This window comes from Saccopteryx bilineata, chromosome 12 (assembly GCF_036850765.1).
Source record: "Saccopteryx bilineata isolate mSacBil1 chromosome 12, mSacBil1_pri_phased_curated, whole genome shotgun sequence".
In the NCBI taxonomy this organism is placed as follows: domain Eukaryota; kingdom Metazoa; phylum Chordata; class Mammalia; order Chiroptera; family Emballonuridae; genus Saccopteryx; species Saccopteryx bilineata.
In genome coordinates, this window is record NC_089501.1 from 47,517,798 (window position 1) to 47,538,713 (window position 20,916).

A 20,916-nucleotide genomic window follows, 5' to 3' on the forward strand; every position below is an offset into this window, starting at 1 on the left:
GTAGTTCGTTGACTGCTTCCTGTTCGTGCCTTGCTGGGGGTCAGGGCTCTCGTGAGCCATCGGCCCCTTGCTCAAGCCAGGGTTTCCCCACTACATGTGCACTCTACTTGTCTGAATACCTTCCTGGGGAGCATTGTTTATCTGGGCACTAAAATATGGCACATGTTCTTGTTTTCATAAAGCAAAGTCTTAAAGTCCTCATGGATTCCCCTGTATTTAATACCACTTTTATATTTTGTTCTGTTAAATGCCATATGGGAACGTGAGGGCAGAAAAACAAAGATGCTTGCTAATCCACAGATAGTTCAGTAAGTTGTTTTCTTGAATACCAACTTTTTAATGTATACACTTTAAATTTGCATCTCCATAAAATTGCCTGTGTTTACATTTTAGACACCTGGGGATCATTAGTACATTATCAAAGCTGAAATGGTAAATCACAGAATGCTAAAAATCTACCATCTTATAATAATGGTATGTGTATAGCCCACCTCTTCCATTTCAGGAGATTGTTAGGTATTTGAGGTGAAGGTCTTCGTGTTATTTTTGTTTTTGAGGGGCTTAATGTTGAGCATATGTACAATATAATTAGTCAAAGAATGCTAGTTTGATGTGTCACCACTTAACTCTGATCTATTAATCAGTTGAGTTTGACTTTGTATTTTCCAGTTCTTAATTTTTTAGTGAATTTTACCTTGATAATAAAACTATTGATCTGAGTAAGAATATTGTGAGTGCTTATAATTAATTGTCAAAGTAAATTAGAAAATAGTATGTAAGGGTAAGGATAATAATTATTATAAATGATATTGGGGCTTATTTCAGAGTGAGACATTCTGCTTTGATATAGTTTTTTATTTCTGTGAATGTTGGCATAAGATTATAGGTACGGAGTTGTAAAGTTTACTAAAAGTTGAGGGAAGTAAGAGAAATGTGTATCACTACCTGTGGCCTTTGGCATTCCACTTCTTTTTGTATTTTTCTGAAGCTGGAAACAGGGAGGCAGTCAGACAGACTCCCGCATGCGCCCGACCGGGATCCACCCGGCACGCCCACCAGGGGGCGATGCTCTGCCCATCCGGGGCGTCACTCTGTTGCGACCAGAGCCACTCTAGCTCCTGAGGCAGAGGCCATGGAGCCATCCCCAGAGCCTAGGCCATCTTTACTCCAATGGAGCCTTGGCTGTGGGAGGGGAAGAGAGAGACAGAGAGAAAGGAGAGGGGGAGGGGTGGAGAAGCAGATGGGCGCTTCTCCTGTGTGCCCTGGCCGAGAATCGAACCCAGGACTTCTGCACGCCAGGCTGACACTCTACCACTGAGCCAACCGGCCAGGGCTGACATTCTACTTCTTGGACAAAAATTTATTCTCCTGGCTTATATTTGGTTACCTGATTACTTTTTTTTTTTTTTTTTTTTTTTTTTTACAGGGACAGAGAGAGTCAGAGAGAGGGATAGATAGGGACAGACAGGAACGAAGAGAGATGAGAAGCATCAATCATCAGTTTTTCGTTGAGACACTTTAGGTGTTCATTGATTGCTTTCTCATATGTACCTTGACCGCGTGCCTTCAGCAGACTGAGTAATCGCTTGCTCGAGCCAGCAACCTTAGGTCCACGCTGGTGAGCTTTTTTTTGCTCAAGCCAGATGAGCCGGCGCTCAAACTGGAGACCTTGGGGTCTCGAACCTGGGTCCTCCACATCCCAGTCCGACACTCTATCCACTGTGCCACTGCCTGGTCAGGTCTGATTACCTTTTGGAACCCAGTAAACTACTTTATCCAAGTTAAATCAGCATATATTTGAATACATAATATGTGCAAGGAAATGTTTTAGTCATTGTGGGGGATATAAAAAAACAGATAATGATCCTGGGTAACTATTTACTGAGAGTTTACAACATGTAAATTCATCGTTTTTCAGAGCGGATGGATAGATGGGTAGAGAAAATAGACTAAGCAGAAAATAAATTATGAGCAAAATGATTTTACATTGTGACTAGATTGCTTATGAAGGTGGGAAGCAGGTTGTCTGAATTACAGGAGGAGGATGATCTGTATCTTAACTACGTACAAATGTATACATACATAATTATACACACATATATACCATTGGTGGCAGCATGTGATTTCAGGTGTAAACATTACATTTTTTTCCCCATTCTTCTGCCTACATGTAGGGAAAATAACCCTTGAGTTTTATACCACTGTGTCTTTTGCATCTCTAGGTATTTGCTAATCTTCTTAAAAAAACAAAAACAAAAAACACAGAGATTACACTTTTTGACTCAGCCTTTGGCAAGCAAAATTATCCAGAGAGATTTAATTATGTTTTCTCCTTGTAATTAATTTTAGTATTACTTTCTACTTATGAATTAGAGCAGAAACTCTCAAGATTTTTTTTTTAACCACAACCCACAATAAGAATAGTTTTTGTCATGAGCCGGTAGTCACATATGTAGAAATAGCAAAAAGAAAAGTTTCACCCAAGATTAGCGTACTTTATTATTTTCTATTTTGTTCTGTTTTATTTTAATTGGGTTACAATTACCTTGAGAAAATTTTTATCTAGTTGGTTAGTTAAATTATGGTTTGAAGAAAAGTAGAAGACCGTTCTAGGTGGAAAGAATAGCATGAAATAGAAAAAGAAATGGGTGGTAGACTTTTGTTCTTTTTAATTTTAAGGAAATTGTGTCTAATAAATTATTGCAGTTGTAACATTTTTCTGAACATTTTTCCTGGTATTTTTGCATTTAATTGTTACGTATATAAAGTTGTAATTATTGCAGATATTTTGTATTTGTCATATAACATGTTAGACATTTTCTTATTTGTACATTAATAATGTGTGTATCAGGATAACTTTTCTATCTCTTAGTATACATTAAAAAAATTTGTCTTCCTGGACTTTTCTTTTTTAAACTGTTATATGAAATGTTATATAAAATAACTGTGATTATGGCCAGTTACTTAAAATATGTAGTCATTAGTGAAAGTTTTATACTTCCTCTGTTTAGCAATATGCTATATTTTTCTTTCAGGTATTGTAATTTTTTTGTTCTAAAATTTTCTTTTTTTTCCTGTAGTTTCTCTTTCCCTGCTGAAAACTTCTTTGCATTTATTTCAAGAGTTTTTCTCCTTGACCTTACTGAGGTGATTGTAACTTGAACGTCTGACTGGTAATTCCAGCATCAGTGTCTTTCTTGGGTTGGTTTCTGTCGTCTTTTCCTTTGAGCAGTGGACTGTGTGTTGTGTGTCTGTGTTTGTGTGAAGTAAGTTTGGCTTGTATACCGAACATTTTTAGTATTGTAGGACTTCATTAAGTCCTCTGAAGAATGTTGATGTTTGTTTAGGAGGCATTCAACTTGGTAAGATTCAGGATGCAAGTTCTGTCTCACCTTTTTGTGGTGGGTCCAATGTCACTTCCATTTCAGAGCATTTATTGTGCTATTTAGGTGTGCCTGGCACGTGTGCCATGCAGGAATTAGTCTTCAGACACTGGGCTTCCCCAGGTTTTGGCTGTCAGAGCCTAGGCTGGGCTTCTTTATGTCTGTTTCGTGAAGGCAGTGGTCCCGAGCGGTGTCCAGGACTTCAGTTAGTTCGTACACAGAATTAGGTAATCATCTTCCTCAGCTCTATGGGTTTTCTCATACTGGGTCCAGGGCCCACGGCCTCCTTTTCCCTGTTCCTCTGGCCAACAAGTCTGGTTTCTTCCCAGGGCTAGCCTTCAGAGTGAAGTGGCAAGAGAGAAGAGAGAGAAAATGCAGACTCCTCACTGTATTTTTGGATAATAGGTGTGGCCACAGTGGCTCCCCCAATGCTTAGAAGAGCCAGAGGAGAGAAGGGAGAGTGGGGACTGAAGGAGAGTCCCCTCCCCCACAGCATGGAGGACTGCTTTTGGCTAGAGACAAAGCGGATTTCCCTTCGTGGTTTTGCGTCTAGTGTGGGCCAAACTGTTTGATTCTGCCAGCCCTGTGATCAAAGCTCAGAGAGAATAGAGGACCCCAAAAAGCTGTGAAGTTCACCTCTACCCACATACAGCGCCCTCCCCCGCTGTCACTGGTCATTATTCAAGCTTGACCGTAGTCTCCAGTAGGCTTGCTGTTTTTTAGACTCCTCAGGTAGTTGCTTTTTTGTGGACTGGCATTTGTAATCAGTGGGAGAGAGATGCTGTTAGTTGGCTGACTTCATCTTGGCTCACTGTAACTCCTATGTACTTGTTTTAGAGTATTTTTTAACCTTCTTTATTCCATGGGTTTAGAGAAGATGTAAATTGTGCATCGAATTAAATGACAATACAAATAAGTCTTTGTGGCCTAAATTTTAGGGTTTTTTAATGTTTATTTTTGGTGGGGATAGTTTATTTTGTTTGTTTTATTATTTAACATAGTTTTAAACTATTAGATTCTAAAATAAATAGCTTTTTAAAAATGGTATTAAAAACTGTGACATTAACTGTAGCCACCTGCCATGCTTGAGAAATAGGATATTCTGCTTAATAATAGAAACAGTTAAGTATGTGAAAATGCTTATAGCCCACAGGAAAGGATAATTGGTCATAAAGCACATAAACATATATATTTGTCATAATCTTGTTAGCACTTATATGTTTCAACTTCTGGCCTTATTTCCTTTTTTTTTTTTACTAGAGGATTTCTTTTTCCTCCCTCAGAGCTTGGTATATACATTTGAGCTTTGTAGACATATAGATGTTTTCTTACTTCAGCTTTCTAATTTTAAGAAAATAAACATCAATTCTGAGAAAGATTTACAATTTTGCATACTCATCACCACATAACATTGTTTATTATCTTCACTGTGTATTTAACTACACACTCTGCAAACTATTTGTTTATTAAAGTATCCTGTGTCTCCAGAAGCACCCATGCCACCCGTTCCATGAGGTCAGACCTTGGCTGCCTGTTTGGTTGGATCCGTGGAACCCAGCACTAATGAGTGTATTTGGGATGAGTGATGACATGTTAGATTACAGAGGATGGCATTTTCTGTTATTTGTGCTTTATTTTATTTTCCAAAATTTTTTTACTAAAATACTTTTATAATTAGGAAAAAAGTAATAAGGTTTTTTCAAGAAACAATTATTTTTATGTTCATTCACTGATTTTTAGGTATTATAAAGTTTCAGATTTTATGTGCTCTGGTGTTTGCAATTATTTATGGTCTGTTTTTTGTTTGTTTGATTTTGTTTTTCAAAGATGCATTTGGAACTTTGTTCGGAAGCTTTCATACTAACACAGTCCATTACTTAGTATAAATTGGGAGCTGTGCCTGTGTTAAAGCCTGATCGGGGCGGGGCTGGGGGTCCTTGCAGGGCATCTGTAACATAGCCTTTTGGCCATCGCTCTTTAAAAAATTCTGATTGCTGAAGAATACTGCTACTGCTACCTCAGTAGAAATTAACCCACACTTAATTTTTAGTTTTATTTCAGACATTTTTTTACAAAGGACTTTACTTTTAAAATCTTAGGGAAGAATCATTGTTGATCAGATTGTTTTAGAGTGTACTTTTCTAAACAGTTCATTCTAATGTTATTTTCTGATTACACATTATATCAAGGGCATCTCATTTTGTATGTTACTTTGTTACGTACAATGCTTATATTTTGTTACTTTGTTATATACATGCTTATATTGTCTAATATTTTTTATTGCATCTCATACCAAAAGTAATATGGAAAATGGTACTATGAGGGAAAGGAGAATTTAATTATTAAGGAACGAGAAATTTTGGATATAGAGAATACCTGGGTTTTGAATTGTTAAAGTAAAATTTGTAATAAGATGAATAGTTCTCAGGTATTATATTTGATGAACAATATGCCCTTTTCCAAAAGTTAAAATTACTTGCCTGACTGGTGATGACAAAGTGGATAGAGCATAGACCTGGGATGCTAAGGTTCCAGGTTCGAAACCCTGAGGTCGCCAGCTTGAGCTCGGGCTCATCTGGCTTAAGTGTGGGCTTACCAGCTTGGGATCATCAACATGATCCCAAGGTAGCTGTCTTGAGCCCAAAGTCACCGGCTTGAGCAAAGGGTTAACTGGCTTGGCTTAAGCCCCCCAGTTCAAGGCATGCATGAGAAACAGTCAGTAAACAACTAAAGTGACACAACTATGAGTTGATGCTTCTCATCTCTCTCCCTTCTTGTCTGTCTCTCAAAGAAAAATGAAAGTTAAATTTATTAGGGTAACACTGGTTAATAACATTACTTTTAGCACAGCATACTTTTATATTGCATACTGTGTTGTGTGTTCACCATCTATGTATTGCCATCTATTTAACCCCTTTTCCCTCCCCCCCTCACTCCCTTCATCTCTGGTAAGCACCATTGTTGTCTGAGTTTTTGTTTACTAGTCATTTGTTACTTTTTGTTTGATATTCCATATAAGAGTGAAATCATACAGTTTTTGTCCTTTTCTGTATGATTTATTTCACTTAGCATAGTACTCTCAAGATCAGTCTATTTTATTGCAAATGGCAGCATTTTTTCTTTTTTATGACCAAATAGTATTCCATTGAATAGATACACTATCCAACAGTCAGTGGATGGACATGTAGGTCATTTCCATGTTTTGGCTATTGTGACTAATGTAATGAACATAGGGCTGTCTGTATATATTTATGAATAAGTGTTTTTTATATATTTTCAGTTAAATATATGTTCTTTAAAATTACTCTATCTGTGAAACAAGTCTGATTTATTATTCCATTATGTAAAATACTGAATTTTTATTTTTTACTTATTTACAAAAAAGAGAAATGTTTTATTTAAAATTTAATTTCTACTTTGAATTATAAAAGTTTTCATTAAAAATACTTGTGATAGTTTAAAAATATATATAACCAGGTTAGAAAGTGAAAAATCAGTCGAGTCACAGCTCTGTTCTACCATGTTTTCTGTTGCTGTGTAATACATTGCCACAAGCTTAGCTTATGGCTTAAAATATCATGTACTGTATTTATTTCAGCATTTCTGTGGGTCCGGATCCAGGCACTGGTTAGCTGGTGGGTCAGGAACCAGGCACCGGTTAGAGCTGGTGGTCCTCTGCTTGTGGTTCACCAGGCAGCACGGTGTAACTTGGGTAGTACTCTCACTTGAAACCTGGGTTCCTCTTTCTACCTAACTCATTCAGGCTGTTTGCTGAATATAGTTCTTGCTGTTGCAGGTCTTTGTTTAGTTTGCTGGCTGTGGCTGGGGGTTGCTCTCAGTTCTTAGCCTCTCAGGTCATAGTAGCCATGTGCCCATCTGGAATGTGTCCACATGTCAGTGAGAGCGCTAGTTTTTTGGTGTCTCTTATAAAGGCATTCATTCTATGGGTTCAAGGCTCCAGCTCTCCTGACGTCATTTAACCTTAATTACCTCCATAAAGACCCTATTTCCAAATATAGCCACATTAGTGGTCAGAACTTCCAAACATAAGAATTTTGTGGGAGAGAGAGATACTGTGGAGGGCCCTGTTGGCAAGTGGAGTTAGAACAAAATTGTATTAAATATAATTATTATGCACAATGCATGAGGTAGAGGGTGTTATTTTGAGTGGGACTCCTAAAACCATGTCAACACAATAAATTAAAAATTAAAAATTTAAAAATATGTATCTTTCAAGGTAACATATGCATGTAAAAATTTTTTTAATACTTTATTGAGAAAGGTCTTCCTTCCCACCCTATGCTAGATCCCCTAAAGAAAACACTGTTTTAGTCCATAACAATAGTTCTTCTTATGATTATCTTGTTACTAAGCAGTATTTTTATACTATTATTTCTTGAATGGTCAATTTTAGACATTATTTATTAAATTGACTTTTTGTAATAAGATATAAAGCATTGGTTCACTTGTGCTGATCATGTCTTCTGTAATACTTTGATTTTGAGTGCTGGGCATCTGGAATTCTGCAGGACCAATTCTTTTCCTCTTTGGTTACGTCTTCTGTGTGTACTGTGGTTTGCGTATTCCTTGTTTCATCAGTTAGCAGTCCTTACCACATTTCCATTTCCGAGGAATTTGTGACATCTTGTCTTCTGATTCTACTCCCCTCCCCAGTCTGCTTTTTATTGTAAGTTATACCATGTGAAATGTTTATTTCTTTATTGTCCTCCTATTTAGGAAGAAGAAAAGACAATGTCTGTGGTCAGCATGCTCTCTTGAATTGAAAGTGTCAAGATTCTATTGGTTCCAGGAACTTTTGTGATTTCTAGTTTTCTGATTTCTTTGGAGACTTGAGGGATCCTACCTAGTATCTCAAGTCCCTAAAAGACCATTGTTGAAAAAAAATGGGTTGGCTTGATTACTGTTTTAATTATTTTAGATTCACATTTAAGGCTAATTCTATTGGTCATAGACTCAACAACTTTGAAGGCTAAGCTTAGTTTGTAAATGAGCAAGATTTTACTCAAATTTAATGGTTGTTTGGAGTATGTCAGATAGTAAGTTCTTTGTTGAGCTTTTCCGAGGTGATAATGTTATTTCTTTAATAGTGCTCAAGATGGGAAAGGCACTGATCTTTTAACTGAAGAGTTGGTTGCAGTAACAAGCAGTAGAGTACAACGTTTTGTTAAGCTTGAGGTAATGAGCCTCACTCAGTGTGTAAAGGAGGGAGGGCATGAACAAGCTTTCCAGGGAGGGATTGCACTGTTTATGCCCCCAAAATAGTGCACATTTGTAAAATTGAGAAGCACTGCCTAAATTCTTGGGTTGGCCTACTTTTCTAAAGTATTTTTGGAATATAGCCTGACCGTTTATATACAGATTGTCTGTGGCTGCTTTCTTGCTATGGTGGGAGAGCTGTAGTCTGACGAAGATCATGCGGCTTTCAAATCCTAAAATGTTCACTGCTGACCATGGCCTAGTCAGCAATTAGCAACTTTATAGATCTTTATTGGAAGTAAAAGTTTTTTTGGGCCCTGGCCATTTGGCTCACTGGTAGAGAGTTGGCCTGGTGTATGGGTGTCCTGGGTTTGATTTCCGATCAGGGCATGCAGAAGAAATGACCATCTGCCTCTCCACTCGTCCCCCTTCTGCCTCTCTGTCTCTCTCTCTTTCTCCCCACACACCCACAGCCATGGCTCAACTGGTTTGAGCATGCTGACCCCAAGCGCTGAGGATGGCTCCCTTGAGCCTCCACCTCAGGCACTAAGTATAGTTTGATTGGGAGAATGGCACCAGATGGCCAGACCATTGGACCCAGACGGGTGATACCGAGTGGATCTCGGTCAGGACGCATGTGGGAGTCTGTCTCGCCCTCTCCCCTCCTCTCTTGGAAAAAGAAGGGGAAACAAAGAAAGGTTTATGTCGTTGTTGGAGTAGCCACCAGCATCAGAGGTATCTCAGTTTAGGTAAAAGATTCCTGAAACCTTGATTTGATTTGAACAAGTTGTTTTCAGATCTAAAAATATGCATTTGATGTGGTACCTATAAGTGATACAGAAATTTTAAAGGTTATTAGTTCAAAGAACACTTTTCAATGTACCTGAGGGGAGTTGAAACAAAAAATGAATTAATTACATTGAAAACCCAAGCTATTGTTTACTATTTTTCCTTTAAGTTGGTAAGTCTTGAGTAGCCAAAGGAAGGGGCAGGTCGAGACTGGGACTTGATTTCAGTCACTGGAGTCAGGTGGATAGAGTTTGTCTAAGTAGAGTTCATACCATATTCGGTAGCTTTAGAGTATAGCACGTGAGGGGGGAAAGGTTGGATTTGGGAAGCAGATTTGGGAAGAGATAGACACAGCAGGCATCAGTGCCCTAGAGCAGTGGTCTCCAACCTTTTTTGGGCCACGGACTGGTTTAATGTCAGAAAATATTTTCACAGACCGGCCTTTAGGGTGGGACTGTAAATGCACAAAATAAAATTATGCAACCGGCGTAAAAACTGTGATATTTTTAAATATAATTATCGAACTTACAAGACAAGTGTCAAGAGTGAGTCTTAGATGGATGTAACAAAGGGAATCTGGTCATTTTTTAAAAATAAAACATCGTTCAGATTTAAATATAAATAAAACAGAAATAATGTAAGTTATTTATTCTTTCTCTGCGGACTGGTACCAAATGGCCCACGGACCGGTACCAGTCCGCGGCCCGGGGGTTGGGGACCACTGCCCTAGAGAGTTAAAAGTGATCTTAACTGAGGAAATAATTTGATGGAACAAACTAGCAGGATCAGCAGCCACTTTAAACTTTGGAAAAATGCAGCGGGGAGTTAGCCCAAGAAATAGATGTTGAGATTACAACCTTTATATGAGGAAACTGGGTATGCAGGGAGCCCAAGCCTCGAGAGCAAGCAGCCTTGGTCTTCTGACTCCAGCATAGAAAAGAGAAGCATCGGCCCTGGCCGGTTTGCTCAGCGGTAGAGCGTCGGCCTAGCGTGCGGAGGACCCGGGTTCGATTCCCGGCCAGGGCACATAGGAGAAGCACCCATTTGCTTCTCCACCCCTCCGCCGCGCCTTCCTCTCTGTCTCTCTCTTCCCCTCCCGCAGCCAAGGCTCCACTGGAGCAAAGATGGCCCGGGCGCTGGGGATGGCTCTGTGGCCTCTGCCCCAGGCACTAGAGTGGCTCTGGTCGCAACATGGCGACACCCAGGAGGGTCGCAACATGGCGACGCCCAGGATGGGCAGAGCATCGCCCCCTGGTGGGCAGAGCATCGCCCCTTGGTGGGCGTGCCGGGTGGATCCCGGTCGGGCGCATGCGGGAGTCTGTCTGACTGTCTCTCCCTGTTTCCAGCTTCAGAAAAATGCAAAAAAAACAAAAAAAAACAAAAACAAAAGAGAAGCATCAGGCAGAGAAAGGTCCCAGAATCGACTTGTATTCTTCAACATTTTTTAGTGTGAAACCCTGGTATGTTTTCCATCCCAGGTCTGATTTTTAGAATACAGAGAGAATTAACTTCCCAATTTTTGGTGGCAGGTTGATATATTTGATTAGAATGAGTTTTGGAATGAAGCGTGGCACTTGCTAATGGCCGTGTCACAGCAGTGTTAATAAGTTTTTAGTTGGACAGAAAACGTTTATTAATGAACACTGGCTGTCAGGCATTGTGTCATGTTCAGCAAATCTAAAGATTAAATATAGTGTCTTCATATACAGGGGGTCCTTGGGTTACCACACAGTTCCGTTCCTACGACGGTGATTTAACTCGAATTTTAGTATAAGTCAAAACACACCCTAGCCTAAGCCAATTACCTATTCTAACACATAATCTAGAATATAAAAACACAACTAAGCCACAGAAAAAAAGACCATAAATATACTGTACTGTACACTGAACTGTAGTAACAAAAAAATGACAAAAAATTGAGTGAAAAAAATTTCTTACCTTTATTCCTGTGGTTGGCTTGCACACTGGAAGGGCCATGCAAGATAGGGGTGAGTGACCTATCGGGAGGAGGAAGCTGCAGAGGCAGGAGAACCTGCAGAAGGTGCTGCAGATGTTGGGTCAGGTGCATCAGGGTTGCCTAAGGAACATGCAGGAGACGCTGGAGATGGTTCTACCTGTACTACAGGTGTTTCATCTTGAGAAGCAGCTGATGTGGAGGGTACAGGATCTGTTGTTGCAGGCCTCTGTACCTTCTTAAAGAATTCTTCTAGGCCCTGGCCGGTTGGATCAGCAGTAGAGCATCGGCCTGGCATGCGGGGGACCCGGGTTCGATTCCCGGCCAGGGCACATAGGAGAAGCGCCCATTTGCTTCTCCACCCCCCCCCCCCCCCCTTCCTCTCTGTCTCTCTCTTCCCCTCCTGCAGCTGAGGCTCCATTGGAGCAAAGATGGCCCGGGCGCTGGGGATGGCTCCTTGGCCTCTGCCCCAGGCGCTAGAGTGGCTCTGGTTGTGGCAGAGCGACGCCCCGGAGGGGCAGAACATCGCCCCCTGGTGGGCAGAGCGTTGCCCCTGGTGGGTGGTCCCGGGTGGATCCCAGTCGGGCGCATGCGGGAGTCTGTCTGACTGTCTCTCCCCGTTTCCAGCTTCAGAAAAATACAAAAAAAAGAAGAAGAAAGAATTCTTCTAGGCTAGTCTGGAAGGTTGATGACTTCCCTTTCAAAATCTGCCTATAGTATAGCAAGGCTCACATAGTCGCCCACGTAGTCCACTAGTATGACTTGAGTGGCATAAGCTGAAACCCTCATGTCTCAATTTTTTAAAGTTTTTATGGGAGTGACTGTTGTAAACTCAAAACGTATGTCGAGAGTGTCGTAACCCGAGGACCCTCTGTACACTGAATTATAGACACCTTTAAAATTATTCGAATGGTCTAGAAGCACTTTTTATTACTGTAGTCTTTTTCTAAAATAATGTTATAGTGACATAAAAATTCTCAACAAATAGCCTTTTTTCCCTTTTTATTAACTTTATTGGGGGAAATGTAGTTAACAGAATTATACAGGTTTTAGGTGCACAATTCTGTAACACATCATCTGTACATTGTATTGTGTGTTCACCACCCAGGGCTCCATCTGCCATCATTTATCTCTCTATCTCCTTCTCCCCCTCCCCCTCCCCCTCCCCCTCCCCCTTCCCCCTCCCCCCTCTGCAGATAGTCTCTGATAGAGGTCCCTGATGATTGAGTTTGATGCTGAGGGTTGAGCAGTGGTGGAATACATAAACATTTAAATTGGGGGATGGGAATATAGGAAAACGATGATGATAAGCTGTCTGATTTCATGTGCTGGGTTCACACTAGTTCATTAAATGTATAAATTTATACTCTACCTACTTCAAAAAGAACTTCGAAGCATCTTAGCCAACTGAATCACAGTTGAAAATAGATTTATTTTTGTATATAACAAAACTGGTTAACTGTAGCAGAGAAGCAGATGTTAATAGAGACTGGAGACCTATGTTCATACTAGTAACATCAGTTAGATCCCTAGAAGCCAGTGCCCGAGAAGGGGGAACATGTTAAATCACCCTTTTTAATAAAAAATAAGCACATGGAAATTAGCTGAGTTGTTCTGTTTTTGAATTCAAGCAAAATGTATTATATTTTGTCAATTCTTACATAAGAAACTTTTTCAGTAGAGATATTTATTTAAGAAGTTGGTAAAAGAAAATGTTCTAGAGGGGAAATTTTTATTAATCTTTATGTTAAGAACTTAATATTATATGTTAGTATAGGCATTTGGTGAGGAATTAGATGAAATGATGTATGCCTGTTTCCTGATGATTTGCTTTAATAAACAAATGAGATTTTAGAGACTCTAGAGAAATAGTTGGAAGGCATATGTATTAAGAGATCCTTTGAAAAGTACTAAATTACTCAGTATTTTTTTGAGGAGCACTTTGCGTTTCTGCAGTAAATGCATATTAGAAAGGTGTTCTCAGATGAGAGCTGACTTTTCTGACTGTTGAAAATGTTTGACAAGTTTAAATTACATTTCCCTTTACCTCATCTTCCCCCAGAACCCCCCATTTTTGCCCGTCCTTCTCCCCCTAAAACAAAAGCAAGCACAGCTTTGGTCTGCTAAAGTAGGTACTAATGCTTGATTGAAACTTCAGGGCTTACCACAGAAAATGAAAAATACTGTGTTGTCAACCATAGGGAGAACTTGATACATCTCCCCCCCCCCCCCCCCCGAGATAGAGAGAGTCAGAGAGAGGGATAGAAGGACAGACAGGAATGGAGAGATGAGAAGCATCAATCAATAGTTTTTCGTTGCGCATTGCGACACCTTAGTTGTTCATTGATTGCTTTCTCCTGTGCCTTGACCGTGGGGCTACAGCAGACCAAGTAAACTCCTTGCTTGAGCCAGCAACCTTGGGTCCAAGCTGGTGAGCTTTTGCTCAAACCAGATGAGCCCGCGCTCAAGCTGGCGACCTCGGGGTCTGGAATCTGGGTCCTCCGTATCCTAGTCCTTGCTCTATCCACTGCGCCACCGCCTGGTCAGGCTGATAATCTTCATTGCCCTAGTAATGTAAATTACTTACAGAAAGGACCATCAAGTAGCTGAGTGAAGAAATGTTTGATGGATCCTTTAATATTATTTATTTAAATGGAGGCTACCTACCAAGGAGAAGGATTTTAATTTTAATAATGGCTAACCCTGTTGAGCTACTTTATGTGCTCTAAATTGTTTATGTGCAATGGTTCTGTGAAATGAGTATTGTTTTTATTTTGTAAATGAGAAAACTAAGCTTCAGAGGTTGAACAACTTATAATAGGATGACTTAGTTGGAATTCAGATCCAGGTCTTCTTTAAAGCTTATGCAGTTCTGTGTCTTGTAAGTAGTTGTTCATTTTGATTTATTCTTTTTTTTTTTTTTTTTTGTATTTTTCTGAAGCTGGAAACGGAGTGAGACTGTCAGACAGACTCCCGCATGCGCCCGACCGGGATACACCCGGCACGCCCACCAGGGGCGATGCTCTGCCCACCAGGGGGCGATGCTCTGCCCCTCCGGGGCGTCGCTCTGCCGCGACCAGAGCCACTCTAGCGCTGGGGCAGAGGCCAAGGAGCCATCCCCAGCGCCCGGGCCATCCTGGCTCCAATGGAGCCTTGGCTGCGGGAGGGGAAGAGAGAGACAGAGAGGAAGGAGGGGGCGGGGGTGGAGAAGCAAATGGGCGCTTCTCCTATGTGCCCTGGCCAGGAATCGAACCCGGGTCCCCTGCACGCCAGGCCGACGCTCTACCGCTGAGCCAACCGGCCAGGGCCTGATTTATCCTTAATAAATATCTACTGCAGGAGACGTTAGATGTAGTAGATATCATTCTCTACTGTACACAGAGGACACAGTTGGGAGCAAAGGAAAGAATCTACAGAGTCAAGGTTTCATTGTTAGAGCTTATTCTCTAGTAGGAGAGGGCAGTAGTGGATCTTAGATGGGCTGGGGCCTGCTGAGAGATTCTTTGCTTTACATGACTTGTTATAAGCACTAGAGATTATGCTGATGTTATTTATTTTGCACTTGGTGAGTTGACTGGCATAGGGGTAGGAATTGAGGCTAAAATTATATTCAAGTTCCCTGTGAGTTTGACAAAGGTAGTTTCTTAAAGGATCTGAGATCCTAACCCTGGTTGGGCGTTATCATCAATGGGGGGAGGGGTCACCTTTATGGGAACTTAAAGGGAAGGATGTTTGTACTTCTGCCAGGATTGATTTCAGCTTAGACAGCTCTTGGTGTACAGTTAACCTCTTATTACCTAACGGCATTAAGGAACTTACATCCTTTGTCTTTTATTACATAATATCCAGGTATTAAAAGTCAAACAATTCAATGCCAACTTACTGCAGTGAATGCTTCGAAGGTGAATATAGTAGAGTGAGAGCATGAAAGGAGGTTTGATTTGGTTTTGGAGGGAAGGGAAGGCTTTCCTCACTGGGCAATGCTTTAGCTAAGGTGGATGAGGATGGGTTAGCTAGTGGGGAGCCCTGGTGGGAGTATTCTAAATAGAACAAACCCATTCTGAAGGCTCTGGTATAGGGAACTGGAAAAGATCCTTGTGTGTGGAGCAGAGGGCTGGGCTGAAGCGGGAACCATGGTGTGAGATGAAACTGGAAAGGTTGGCAGGAGTTAGGTCAGACAGGACCTTGTATATGTAGGTTTTTGTGTTTCTCCAAAGAAGGAAGTCATTGACCTTCTTAAGGTGTCGAGAGAGCGGTTGGTAAGTAGTACTCACCTAATCAGGTTAGTTTCTGTAGGCAGGCGTGTCACTTCCATTGAGGTGCTCTTTCTAGGAGAGAAGAAGGTAATCTGGACTGCAGTTGTCATGGGTGGAGGAGTAGAAGAGACAGATATGGGGAAAACTTGGTACAAATTAATAGAATTCGTGGATGGCTAGGTTATGAGGGGTGCTGGAGCAAAAGCTATCTAGAGAACCCCCAGATTTCTAGTTGATTAACCAACACACTCGTTTACATCGTTTAGCATCTGTATAAGGTGTTTGCAGTGCTGTCATGCCAAAGCTTAGTTTCCAGAGTTGTACATAGTACAAGCAGTGTAACATTTAAAATCTTAGCATCACTGAGTACAATGCAAATTTTAATCACTTTATTTAAGCTTAGTTGTCTTGTTTCCTGATTCTCTACTTTGTCTTTGTTTTTCCTTTAAACAATGAGAAATTTCAAAACAAAAATAAAATTTTTGGCCATGGGGAGATAATTGCTACACATTATTATCCCTTGATTTCTAAACAGCTTTATTGAGATATAATTCACATAATATATAATGAACCAATTTACAGTGTCTCCATCAGTGGTTTTTAGTTTGGTTGTACAACCATCATTGCATTCCATTTTAGAATATTTTCATTACCCCAGAAAGAAATGCAGTACTCATTAGTAGTAGTCCATTTTCTCCCCAACTCCCCCTTTGCATTGTAAGATATTCACCAATCCACTTTTTTCTTTTCTGGACATATTATATAAATAGAATTCTATAACATCTGGTTTAAAAAAAATTTTTAATGACATAGTCTTTTTAAGGGTTCTCTATTTTGTAGCATGTATCAGTATACTTCTATTTCATGCCTAGTATTTCATTGAATGGTTACAATGCATTTTTGTTCAGTTTTCATCAGTAGATGGGCATTGGGTGGTTTTCACTTCTTATATGAGTTTTTTATGACTAATGTTGCAGTTACTGTTTGTGTACGAGTTTTTATGTGAACATGTTTTCAACTCTCTTGGTTGTTATATATAATGGGGAATGGAATTGCTGGGCCCTATTATATATCACTATGTTTTATTCTTTTAAGAAATTGCCAAACTGTTTTTCAAAGCTGCTACCCCATTTTACATTCTGACTAACAGGGTTACAGCGGTTCTGTTTCTCCACATTCTTACAAACACTTATTTTCTTTCTTGTTGACTATAAGCGAGTGTGACATGATACCTCAGTGTGGTTTTAATTTGTATTTCCTTGATGGTTACTAATGTTGACCTTGAGTTTTAAAAGAAAGGCAGCACTTTGATTTCATTGACAATATAAAATTGGAAATGTTTGGTAATTTCATGCAATTGCATAGAGACAATTAGTTTTGCTGAATTTAAAATTTATTGGTTTTATTTTCATCAGTTGTATTCCCTGAATGACTACAAACCACCAATTTCTAAAGCGAAAATGACCCAAATTACTAAGGCAGCAATCAAAGCTATTAAGGTGAGTACTAAATTTTATTCTTGTTCTTGTTCTTAAAAAGAAAATACTACACTAATATTTTGTAGTTGGAATAGTTTTTATAGATTAGATATGTTTTTCCTCTTTATAGAGTTAATGCATATTCATGGAGAAAAAACACAAAAATGAAAATCGATCACTACAGACTCTCCCACCCAGTGATAAAAACTTAACATTGATACATATTTTTCCATAAACTTTAAAGCAATCATATTTTTTCCTTTTCTTAGGCAGGTAAGATTTTAGATACAGCCACATGTGGAGAATGTGTATAACGTTACTTAGCACACTGACTTTACAGAATCTTGAAATCTTGAATTTAGTAAAATGTTCTATTAGTAAGAGTTTTCTAAATAAAAAATTTGATTGATTTTTTAAGTGATTATATTATAGATTTGAAAGTGGGCCATTATGGAAAATAACTGTGCCTCATTGTACATGGGACATTTGAACTGTGGAAGAGACCATAGAATTTAGCCATCACTGTGATACCGTGGTTTTGAACCATTATTAACTATGGATACTTCTGAAAATCTCAGGAAAAGGTTGGACCAGCTCTAGAGAAGTTACATATGCACCAAATTTCTTGGCTTTAAGGATCTTTTAAAACTTAATGTAAGACAGCTGTCCAAGAGGTTCCTTCCTGTCCCCAAAGCTAAGACTTCCTGCTTCAGGAGGGCTGTTAAAACTGAGTACTTCCTTTTAATTACATAGGTAGAAACCGTGGATAGTTGGTGATGTTTTCCTACCCTGAATAAAAACATCAGCCATAACCCGAAGCACCAATTATTTTCATAAATTGTCTTTGAATACAGCTAGACGTTGAATAACTATTAGACTTAACAAATTCCTATTTCCAGAGAATTGCCAGTAGAGAAAATTTATATAATTGGGTGATTTTGCAACGTTCTAATAGCCATATCTTAGTTTTTAGACCAAGATCTGTAGTTAACTTCTTAAGGCACTAGATGTAGTTAATATCTTACAGCGTTACAGTAATTATCCCTGTATTTATATGCAGAAAATCAAAGAAGGGATAAAGACAGTCAAAAGTGAATACATTTAAGCCAGAGAATTTTTCAAAGAAGTGATCTTTCAGGGTATTAAATGGGCTTGATATAGAATGTTTACTCTTTTGTGCTTTCTTTATCTGTGATATTCTATCTACATTGCGATCTGATGTTATGATCATGATCCTGAGAGTGTGCAAGCATCTATTCATTTTTGTTCTGTGAAAATTAGTTATTGGTGATTTTATTTAATTTTTATTTAGCAGAATACTTTTTAATTAGAAGACTCTGTAAGGCATTTACATTATTTCCATTAACATTTTTTCCACTTTTTCAGATATTGGAAGGTCTAAGAGAAATCAAGTAATTTGCAATAGTTGGAATAAATACAGCTAGGTTTCTCTCAATCAAAAAATCTAAATAGTATGATGTACTGTACTATTTTGTTATATTGTTACCATTTAAAATTTTTTTAATTTTGAAAAAATTCAAAACAGATGTAAATATTATTTCTACACATGTACATTTTCTGGCTGAATCATTTGAGTTTCATATTTCATTTATAATAGTACTTAATCATTAAATACTTAAATTTGAATCTCCTCAGAACAAAGACATTTCCTAAGTAATTACAACACAAGAAATTTCACTTTGATATACTTTTCTGTAATACACAATCTACACTAGTTATTATCAATACTGACTTTAGTGGCCGACCCGTGCAGCTCTGCTTTTTCAGGGTTCATCCAACATCACATGTATTTGTCCTGTCAACATGGCCTTTTTGCCTTTTGTTTTATTTTTTGCTTTTCTTGTGAATGTTCTTGAAGAATTTAGACTTACTGTTTTTGCAGTACTGTATTTAGAACTGCATTTAGAATGTATGTACATTGAGATCTGAAGATTGGAACTGCTTTTAAATCAGATTTAAATAATACTGTGTTTCATATTGAGGTGTGGTGTTTTGTTTTTTTTATTTATTTTTTATTTTTTTTTATTTTTCTGAAACTGGAAACGGGGAGAGACAGTCAGACAGACTCCCGCATGTGCCCGACCGGGATCCACCCGGCACGCCCACCAGGGGGCGACGCTCTGCACACCAGGGGGCGATGCTCTGCCCCTCTGGGGCGTCGCTCTGTTGCGACCAGAGCCACTCTAGTGCCTGGGGCAGAGGCCAAGGAACCATCCCCAGTGCCCGGACCATCTTTGCTCCAATGGAGCCTCGGCTGCGGGAGGGGAAGAGAGACACAGAGAGGAAGGAGAGGGGGAGGGGTGGAGAAGCAGATGGGTGCCTCTCCTGTGTGCCCTGGCCGGGAATCGAACCCGGGACTTCTGCACGCCAGGCCAACGCTCTTAACACTGAGCCAACCGGCCAGGGCTGTTTTTTTTTAAATTAGCGTTAGAGGATGATTTTTTTCATGGGTCTCGTTAACATTGAACACTGTCAACCAAACCTCATGGATAAGTATTGCGAAAGAAGGCCTCTGTTAATAAACTTTGAGTTAAAGTTTAGTGTCAGCAGTTTTACTCTGAATTACATATAGTACATAAAGTACTTAGAGGTAAGAAACACTCACTGTTAAGATGTTTTCCAGAAGAATTGTTATTTAACAAATATTTCTTAGTGAGTAACTATTTAATATTTTGTATATTGATTTTAAATGTTTCATTATCTGTAAAGGGCCTAATAACTTCTCCAGGTTTATCCATAGTGTTGGTTATAAAACATAATTAGAAGTTTTCTGAGAATTGATAGTAATCCATTACTAATTTTTAATCTGTGCGCTCACTTCCCTTCTGTTGGTTCATTTTTGGTGATCCACGAGAACGTTACACATTACTGTATCTCATCATCTGTACTGGCATTTCCCTTTTCCAGAAGAGCAGAAGAGATAAGAATGTTGAAAACAGCTCCCTTGCATATATTTTGAAAAAAATTATTTGATTTCAGAGAGAGAGACAGAAACATTAACCTGTTTCTACATGTGCCCTGACCGGGGATCGAACCAGAACCTTTGTGTGTTAGGATGATGCTCTGACCAACTGAGCTATCCGATCAGGGCTCCCTTGCATTTTGTTGACAGTTATTTGATTTTTCTAGTGCTACCCTAATTTAATGATGCTATAGGAAATCTTTTCCTTCCATGAAAATAAGGATGTATATCTGCCAGTGTGCTTATCACAAATATTTTGCTGTCTTCAAAACTTTGTGAAGATATCCTTTCATAGAGACTGTGACAGTTCTTGTGTATCTGTGTTCATGTAACACACTTTGGACATACCATATACCTACTGCAAGAATCCCTTTACTAGTTAGATATTATAGCTAGTTGTGAAGGGTAAGAGACATGAATGGTTGTCTCAAAATTCATGATTAATATTCATTGTTTTGATACACCTTTGATACTATCTATATTAACTCTTATGTTAGCAGGAAAATCCTAATTTAAGCAAACATCTTTTAAAACTATGCTTTATTTTTTTCTTATAGTTCTATAAGCATGTGGTACAGAGTGTTGAGAAATTCATTCAGAAAGTAAGTACATACTTTTCCATATTTACTCTAAATGTATTATAACTATAGGTTAATGCGTCGTGTTCTTTTCTCTCTCTTTTTTTCTTCTTTTCCAAGTGAGAGGTGGGGAGGTAGACAGACTCCCACATGTCTTACTGTATTCACTAGGATTTCCAGCATGATGTTGAAGAGCACTTGTGAGAGGGGGCATTCATACCTTGTCATTCACACTTGATCTTAGTGAGTCGCGCATTCCTGCTTTATTGTGTAGTGGG

At 39.2% G+C, this 20,916-nt stretch overlaps 1 protein-coding gene across 7 annotated transcripts in view; it reads left to right on the plus strand.

Annotated features, from left to right (window-relative positions):
- The window catches only part of SCAF8 (SR-related CTD associated factor 8), a 178,787-nt gene that overhangs the window by 17,208 nt on the left and 140,663 nt on the right, over positions 1 to 20,916 (plus strand). For all 7 annotated transcript variants that reach the window (XR_010727647.1, XM_066247838.1, XM_066247837.1 and 4 more), the window contains 2 exons: positions 17,015 to 17,098; positions 20,618 to 20,662. Coding sequence is in view for 6 of the 7 variants with exons in the window: in XM_066247838.1 (XP_066103935.1) it covers positions 17,015 to 17,098; positions 20,618 to 20,662 (129 nt within the window). In the remaining variant the exon portion in view is untranslated. The remainder of the gene's footprint in view (positions 1 to 17,014; positions 17,099 to 20,617; positions 20,663 to 20,916) is intronic.